At 42.9% G+C, this 9,553-nt stretch overlaps 1 protein-coding gene across 1 annotated transcript; it reads right to left on the bottom strand.

Moving 5' to 3' along the window:
• Positions 1–614: 614 nt before the first annotated feature.
• Positions 615–9,497, bottom strand: NDUFA2 (NADH:ubiquinone oxidoreductase subunit A2). Its single transcript, XM_069969576.1, has 3 exons — positions 9,346–9,497; positions 8,119–8,225; positions 615–906 (listed from the first exon to the last, which is right to left on the bottom strand). Exons 1-3 carry the CDS (start codon positions 9,447–9,449, stop codon positions 815–817), a joined length of 303 nt encoding a protein of 100 aa, XP_069825677.1. The 5' UTR covers positions 9,450–9,497; the 3' UTR covers positions 615–814.
• Between the last annotated feature and the right edge of the window lie 56 nt (positions 9,498–9,553).

Below are 9,553 nucleotides of genomic sequence, written 5' to 3'. Positions count from 1 at the left end.
CCGATATCTGTGGTGTGCACTTCTATGTTGTGTCTAGCCTTTTTTCTTCTTAAGGATGAAGGCAAGAGACATACCTTCATCCTCAGCACCTCCTGCACATAAGGGGGCTATCAGCAGGTTAGATTTGCTGATAACCTGCTGATAGTTCCCCTTTAAAAGTCAAGAGGTTTCCCAATATACTTTCTGTATCCATTCCTCACAGTTCAATAGCTCTGCTCGCTGTCTTTCAATTGAAAATTCAGTCCTGGCCATGTGAAGATTACCTAGGGGCATAACTTGTCACAAGTCAGATATATATAAAGAACCCGTGTCACCAGTCCTAAACACTTTCTGATCATCAATAAAATACTTTATAACCTTTCATTACACAGAGAATATCATTTATCTTCTGAATCTAGAACATTCCTTTAAGATGCTTCTCTTTTGTCCTTAGTGACTCTGCTATAACAACTGACAAAGGTTTACAGTATATAGAGAATCCAAGACTTTTGCATATTCATTAGGTATGCTACATTTTACCTTTTTGTTACTTCACTTTTAGATAAATGAGGACAATTCAGCAACTTCATCTATGGAATAAAGAGCGGACAGGGAAGAAGAATTATGGCACAAAGCAGTTTCAGATGCTTTTTATTTAGATCACATTAATAATAATGGTTTAAATTTTTGTAATAAAGTTACGTTCAGACGCAGAGATGGCTGGATTTCTCTTAAATGAAGCACAGTCCCATAGGTGATGATTTCCTCTTTTGCTTCAGTTCTCACCAAGGCTGACACCCTCATATCTCCTACCAATATGTCGAGTACGTAAACTTCAGGGCTTGCTGTTCACTACAGACTCCAGGGCTTTGGCTACTTGGTCAGCTGACTGATTATGGAGGGGAATGCTCACTTCTTTTCCAAAATCTAGAACAAGAAATTTAGATGATGATCAGAACTTAGCATTAATTGAGAGCATTATTTGGCTTACATTTAGTAAATCCCTGGATCAACGTCCTATTACATGAAATCTAGTGTCCACAACTTGTAATATTGTATTGATTAAAAAAAAAATCCAGGCCTCCTTTGAACCCATTTAATGAATCAGCCATGACAACATCATGTGGCAGCGAGTTTCATAGTCTCATTCCTCTAAGGGCCCTATAACATGAAGCGATAATCTGCAGATTCGCCAGATCATTGCTCCGTGCAAAAAAAGACAATTAGCCAATGGCAACAATTGGCTGATTGTGTCTTTTGGTCTACATGTAATAGCGATGTACGAATGAATGTGAAAAAAATAAATAAACTTACACATACCGCTCCATGCTCCCTGAGGTCCTGCTAGCTTCTGTCCCGCTCCCGGCAGTGTCTGCAGTGCATTACCACAGCCAGTGATTGGCTGAGCGGCCTGTCACTTCAGACACTGCTGGGAGAAGGCAGAAGCTAGCAGGACCTCAGGGAGCATGGAGAGGTATGTATAGTTTATTGTCTAGCAGATCAGCACTTACTTACACCAAGCCATTGGGCTGTGTAATAACCTTACAGTACAGTAAAGAACCTAGATGTAGAGGATGCCCCCTTGTCATGGTTACAGACCTAGGAGTAAAAAGACCACTACAAAGATCTCCGTACTGTCCATTCATATATTTGTACATTATTGTAATCAGATTGCCTCTAAGACGTCTTTTTTTTCTAGTGTAAACAACCCCAAGCTTGATAACCTGTCTTGGTACTGTAACCCACCCATTCCCTTAATGACCTTTGTTGCCCTCCTCTGCACCCGCTCCAGTTCAGCTGTGTCCTTCTTATATACCAGTGCCCAAAACTGAACACAGTATTCCATGTGTGGTCTGACCAGTGATTTATAAAGAGGCAAAACTATGTTCTCATCTTTAGCATCTATACCTCTTTTGATGCATCCCATTATTTTATTAGCCTTGACAGCTGCTGCCTGGCATTGATCACTAAAGTTGAGTTTACTGTCCATCAATACCCCCCGATCGTTTTCGGAGGCAGTTTTATCCAGTGTTTTATTATTTAGCACATAACTGTTTATTTCTATGGCCCAAGTAGATAACCTTATAAACATTAAACAACATTTTCCTGCCCAAGCCTTCAGCTTCCACAAATTCCTCTGTATTATATTATCCTCTTCTGTGGTGATTACTTTACCTGGTTTCGTGTCAAATGCAAAAATGGAGATTCTACTCTGTAGTCCCTCTACATGTCATTAATTAACCTAAACAGCAGTTCAACAGCAAAACCAGCACCACACCTTAGGATCCATTTACACAGAAAGATTATCTGACAGATTATCTGCCAAAGATTTGAAGCCAAAGCCCAAAACAGACTATAAACAGATCAGGTCATCAAGGAAAGTCTGAGATTTCTCCTCTTTTCAAATCCATTCCTGGCTTTGGCTTCAAATCTTTGGCAGATAATCTGTCAGATAATCTTTCTGTGTAAATGGAACCTAAGGGCCCTATTCCACTGGACGATTATCGTTCAGATTATCGTTAAATCGTTCGAATCTAAACGATAATCGTTCGGTTGAAATGCAGTTAACGATTAACGACCGAACGAGAAATCGTTGATCGCTTTATAAGACCTGGACCTATTTTTATCGTTGCTCGTTCGCAAATCGTTCGCGTTGAATAAGACATCGTTCGGTCGTTCGCAATAGATACGAATGCAATAGCGAATAAATAGCGAAGAAAAAACGATCGCAATTACGATCATAAGTAACGATTATCGTTCAATGGAAATGAGTGAACGTTTTCAGGTCTTTCGCAATAGTGGTCGTTTGCGATCGTTAATCGTTAATGATATGCAAACGATAATCGTCCAGTGGAATAGGGCCCTAACTTCTTCCAAATCAGCCAGTTAATGAAATACAACTGCTCTCACCTAATCCAGCCTGTGGCTATGTTTAAGAACAGTATTTTTCGCCAGTATTTTGCAACCAAAACCAGGTTGCAGTTTTAAAATAACGGCAATTATTTGCCGTTATTTTAAATGACGGCCATACAGGTGCAGACTGGTCCACAGGGTAACAGGGGGTTCCCCCGGTGGGCCCTACCCCTTGGTGGGTCGTTGGCAGGAGGTGGAAGTCCCTATCTCACTCTTTCCACCAGAGAATAAAAAACTATTTCTATGCTACAGAAGCACAGACAAATATGTTTAAGGTACCAAGGTACCATGTGTCTTCTTGACCTAACAGCATCTAACAGTGTCAGGGGAGTGTGGGAAGATAATAAAGAAACTATACTCACCAGTCCCTGTGCCCCTGGACCACTCTCTCCCCATCAGCTGCTGAAAGTCATTTACAGTAATTTTCGACCAGGTTCTGTGTATGTCACGGCCCCAGCTCAATGTCACATACTCAGCTGATGGATTGCCTGCTCAGCCAGTCAATGACTGCAGCGGTGTCCATCCCCAGTCAGTGATTGGCTGAGTGGGCGATCCATCAGCCAAGTATGTGAAGCTGTAGGAGGCCGGTGGCTATTGGATATCATTAATGAAGAGCTTCGGGGGGCACAGGGATGGCTAAGTATACTTCATTATGTTCCTGCACTCCCCTTCCTACCTGAGATTTGTTAGTGTCATGGGACTTTCAAGAAACTTAAGTGGCACGTTATGCTGTTTGCATAGAGTGACTGACAAGTTACTAGAAGTGAGCTAGCATCGCTGGTCACATACACAGCCCTGTGCAAAGTTGCTATAGTAATGTAAAAGGTTTGGTGCAAGTAGAGTGGGCCCCAAGAATCAAATTCCCAGGTGGGCCCAAGGTACCCCAGTCTGACACTGGCCAACTGGTGCTCCCCCTAAAATCCATAGGATAGGGGATATCAAGCTAAAAAAAAAAAAAAAAAAAATCAATCATTCAGATCAACTGGTGTCAGAAAGTTATATAGATTTTACTTCTACTAAAAACACTCAAGCCTTCCAGCACTTATCAGCTGCTGTATGTGCTGCAGGAAGTGGTGTATTCTTTCCAGTCTGACACATTGCTCTCACTGGACTGGAAAGAATACACCACTTCCTGTTGAACATACAGCAGCTAATAAGTACTGGAAGACTTGAGATTTTTTTTGATAGAAGTAAATTACAAAAATTTCTGGCACCAGTTTATATGAAAGATTTTTTTTTTGCTGGAGTACTCCTTTAATACGGTGGACTACTTTACTTTTAAACAACTAGATGACCCCTTTTGTACAGCCAATGCAGATTCTCCATTGATCACCGATTTCCTATGACAGCCTGGGAAATGTAGTTATACATGCCACCCATACTGTCTTTACTCTGGAGGAAGGTAGGGATAACCCTCCTTCTCTATTAATTTCAACAGCTTTATTAATAATACTATTTGGCCACCCTTATAACAAACAATTAAATAAGATTGTCAGCAGTCTCCTCCTTCATTTTACCAAATCCACCGTATATACCCATATACCAGTGGATTCTAAACTGAGTGACCGGCAATGCTGGGAATTGTAGTGTATAGAAATGTCTGTGAACCACAAGAGTCCCTCCAAAAAGTTGGGAAGTATGGAGGAAGGGCTGACTGCAAAGCATTATGGGGAAGCTTGATGTCATGTGTTTTCAGTCATCTTCATTATAAACGTTACAGCAATGGAGTAGCTTTATCAATCTGCCAGAGACCAAACACAGTCCGATTTGCCCATAGCAACCAATCACAGCTCACCTTTCATATCTTATAAAATTAAATGTGAACTTTGATTGGTTGCTACGGGCAAGGTAGACTGTCTAAGTTGCACATGGCAACCAATCACAGTTCAGCTTTTATTTTGCCAGAGTAATCTGAGAAACGAAAGCTGAGCTGTGATTGGTTGCTATGGGCCACATCAAACCATATTATTTTGTGTTCTTAGTGCGGCCTAACCATAAGCTGTTTGCCTGTATTTTGTGACCTCTGCAGTAAAGCGCATTGCCAGTCATTAATGGATTAATGCTTCAGATGTGTTTGTTTGTAGTAACCATGGAAACCATGCACTGATGACAAGCGCTTATGTCACACAGAAGGTTCCATAAAGCAATGCACCGCGCCCTGATCAGTGCCATCTTGGATGCGCCAGAGGACCTTGAGCTTTACTACTTTACTGCCCCCTACCCTTAATGTAATTTGGAGGTTCTAGCAGGGGAAAAGGGGTTGTCTACTTTAGACTACCCCCTCATCAAGTCTCCACCTGCTTAAGAAGTGGACCTGGATCTGTGATGGAGAAGAGTTACATCCGCCTAGCCACCAATAAGGTGACATATTGCATCCACATCTCTCTCACATCCAGTTTATTATATTTATAGTATGGTATTAACCTCTAAGCCCAGGGGAGGGGCAACTCTACAGCCATGGCTCCCTCGAGTTTCCCCCCACAGGGGGTTTTTCCTCGCCTGAGTGCTGGAGGGTGACTCATGAGTCGGGGTCTGCCATTTCTGCTGTCATGTAATTTTCAATAAAATTGGCCCCCTTTGACACCTGATTACAATGTGTTGTGTCTTTATTTTGCATTCTTTGGTTTAACTTACAATGCTTGGGAGTTGGGGATCCATTACATATTGCAGAGACATAAAGCTGGACATCTGCCTGCTACACAGATCTATCACCTGCACAATGAGCACAAGTAGGATGGAGCAGTATCTACATGTATGTAAGTAAGTATCCCTGGATTCAAGGGACACTCAAATCTTGAAGAAAAAACATGCATCACAAGGTTTATACCTATATCTGTAAGGTTTGGCAAAAGGTCACAGCAATACTAGCTTATCATAGCAACATGGACACCACAATAAATATACATCATATATACACACAACCCAGTGGCTCTTTTGTGTGGGCAGCATCAGGGGCAAGGCAAAGTATTGCGCCCCCACAGACACACACACATACATCCAGGTGTGGCTTAAGTGGCTGCCTCCTCCCCCTGCAAATCAAGAATGTGGGGAACGTGTCCCCCTTAAATAAACAGTGGGGACAGTGCTCCATTAACTCACTATAGGTCTTGTTATCCCTTATCCTGTGAATAGATGTTAGCTGATAGTCAGTGCGGAAAAGCGAAACACAATACCCATAGGACATTTTTCTGCTATGGTGTTTTTTTGTGTGGGAAATCATAACAGGCCATGTATTTGGTGTTTTGCCACAGACATCTATGTGGGGAATATTGTCATGTCTATAAGGAAATTTGTGTTTTTTTCCCCCCCAGTAAAACCTGCAACCCACGTGATAAAGAATTATAATAATAATAAATTAAAATATTATAAAATAATTGCATTTTATTTTAATTTCACAACGAAAATTTGTTTCTGGTTTCACAGCATAAGTTATGTAATGTAAAATAGGTGAAAAAAATGTAGGTGACAAAATGCAATCCCCACAAGACACCAGGGACAGTGGCCACCACCACTACTCAAATGCAGATGTCAGCTTTGACAGCCGCATTTGAATAGTTAATTAGCCGGCCGCGGCGATCGGCCCGCACCGGCTAATACCCGCGGTCCTTGGCTACACATAGCAACCGGGGACCGCGGGCTGCAGAGACGGCTCACGCCGGGAGCCCTCTTTGATCACCCTTAATGGCTGCATGACGGGTATACCAGTCATGCGTCGTTAAGGGGTTAAATATGAGGAGGAAAAAAAAAACAAAGCACAAAAATTGGCTCAGTCCTTAAGGGGTTAAGGAAGTGCTACAAGGGCACAGGTACGGGTAAGTATAATTTTGTTATTATGTTCCCGCCTGCCTGAGATTTGCCAGTTTAATCGGACTTCTCCTTTCAAGATACTTATGTGGCACCCTATACTGTTTACATAGAGTGACTGACAAGTTACTAGCAGAGAGCGAGCATCGCTGGTCACATACACAGCTCTGTGCAAAGACGCTATACTAATGTGAAAGGTTTGACGCTGGTTATATCTGGTATATGTAGGTTGGGCCCCTAGAATTAAGTTCCCTGGTGGGCCCAAGGTACCCCAGTCTGACACTGCGGCCATACATTCAATTTCAACAGTGTGTGTGATCGTAGCCTCTCTGTTTTGAATACACCCCTGGTTTTGGTTGGAAAATACTGACTAAAAATACTGTGCGGGAACATAGCCTTTAGGTGCAATGCCAGCAACAACGTAAAGTCCAATAATTCTTAAAGAATCTGCCATCATGGCCAAATTCCGCTATGTGGGTGGAGGTTCGGGTCTCTATGGCTACGAACACACATGAAATAGTAATGTGCGCGACCCCCATAGGATCAGACAGGAGGTTGCGCGCATTATGGTCTCATGCGTTTCCATAGTCATGGAAACCCAAACGTCTGTCTGCAGAGTGGAATTTACCGCAGATCTGGCAGCAGCCCTGATGACAAGTACACTTTAACAAATACAAAAACAGTAGCAGCACTCACTGATTCACTGTATACAGCCTTTATTTGTTACAAGGTGTCAGTGCAGGGAGGGAGGATACATGACAGGCGCGTCCCTGTCAACAGATTTCATGCAAATCGGACCTTCATCCACCCAGATAACCAGAACAGGGACCCCCAGTTACACGTTCCCCACAAGACCACAGCAAGGACAAGATTAAATGAAGTGATGGTGGGGCATGCCACCTGGCCAAACTAAAGTTTCCCCTAAAGGGGTTGGCCACTTTATAGTAAAACTGTTCAATGTACAGTACTGGTAAATATACTCAGCGCACTTACTGACAGCAGCCCCCTGTGTACCTCATAGAGCTAATATTAGACTCCCCTCCTCCAGGCTGTGCTGTCCTTTGGAGATTCTGTCCATAAGATGGCTGACATGGAGGAGCACATGACCATGCCCCACCCCCCAGTGTCCTTCATAGACATATACAGGCTCAGTGGTGGATATTGGGGGGCTATGGTCACATGTTCCTCCATGTCAGCCATCTTATGGACAGACTCACCACAGAGCAGGACAGCACAGCCTGGATGAGAGGAGTCTGGTTTTTGCTCTATGAAGTACACAGGGAGCTGCTGTCAGTAAGTGCAGTTATTACAGTATACTAGCAAGAAGCTTATGTCTGGAGGTATCCAGGCCCTTTACTACACAAGTCCAGGTAGCACATACTGCTGTTGTGTTTCCAACATGAACTCCCTCCATGTACTCACCATATCTTGCCCACAGTTTGGGCTGAACTTCAGAACACTCTCTGATCAGTATAGGGAATTCTGGATTAGCTTTTTTCAGTGTAACATAGTTGTGCTCAATGAAATCTCTGGGTAGAAAGAGAAAAATTATTGTTATTTAAAGAGAACATGTGATCCCAACCCCAGATAGCATGAAAAACCCCACTGGTATCCTCAACACAATGAGTTATGATTTATTCTGAAACTGCAGCAAAATCATAGAAAAGTCAGGAGCTGTGTACAAAGTAAAGAAGGCTGACTCTCTGCTCCCAGCTTATCCTTAGAGGGAATCTGTCACTAGGTTTATGCTGCCTTATACAAGGGCAGGATAAACTAGTGACAGAACAGAACAATGTTTTACTTACATCATTCTGTTCAGCTTAATGCTTATACAATATAGACAACTAGGAATCAGCAGCCAGTAGGTAGGGGGAGCTGGTGCTCATGAATATCAAGGGCTATTGAGCACATGCACATAATGGAGAGGACGAGTGGCGCTTCACTGTTCAAGAGGATATCTCTGAATCAGCTGCACAGAACAATACAAGTGATATATCATTCAGTTCAGCTTCTCTGTCACTAGTTTGTGCTACCCTTAGGGCAGAACAAATGTACTGTCTCATTTTTCTAAACCTACTGACAGTCTCTTTAAGTCTAATTTGCTGGCATTACATTAGGAGGAGCAGAGCAGGATTGATAAACAGTTTGTGTAAAAACTTTACAGGATGACATGTCATTTATTATGTATATCTCTGCTCACTCTGAGCTATGTAGTCAAGTGGGCGGTCCTACCCAGTGGCAGCCATTTGTATATAACTGTCAATCATTGAATGGGACAGCCCACTTGACTACTTAGCCCAGTATGAGCAGTGGATGACATGAAGAAATTACAAGTTATCTTGGAATCTTCCCTAGAAATCTATATATGAGTCTTCTCAGTAACAATGTGTCTTCAGACTGGACTGTATTATTATTGATCACTATGATCATGATGATGACTATGATCACTTTTTGGCTGCTTGAGCCATGAGTTATCAGCAGAGGTAAATGCAGGCTATATAATGAACTGCATTACCCACAGACTGCTGTACTATATGAAAAACCACAAATCCCAGCAAACTTGTCTGTGACATTGGCAGGAAGGTGACCCCTGCAGTCAGGTTGAAGGGGTAAACACTCTGTGATGTGCCCCACAGTCTTGCCCCTCACCTGACCCCCTGGCTCCCCGCAGACTTCTGGCACAGGTGAATCCTGATCTCCCTCACATTCCTGCTCAGCTTTGACCCGATGTTTCTCACTACGGTGGCCGCCATCTTCCTTTGATAACGCTAAACTCGGCCGCCAATCACAGTTAACGAACACTAATGAGTGACATCTGCCGTAACCAATCAGCGCTCACACGCAGCTGCCCGCGATT

The sequence above is a fragment of the Dendropsophus ebraccatus genome, chromosome 1 (assembly GCF_027789765.1).
Source record: "Dendropsophus ebraccatus isolate aDenEbr1 chromosome 1, aDenEbr1.pat, whole genome shotgun sequence".
Taxonomy (NCBI): domain Eukaryota; kingdom Metazoa; phylum Chordata; class Amphibia; order Anura; family Hylidae; genus Dendropsophus; species Dendropsophus ebraccatus.
Note: the sequence above shows the minus strand (reverse complement) of the source record. Positions and strands in the feature narration are given on the sequence as shown.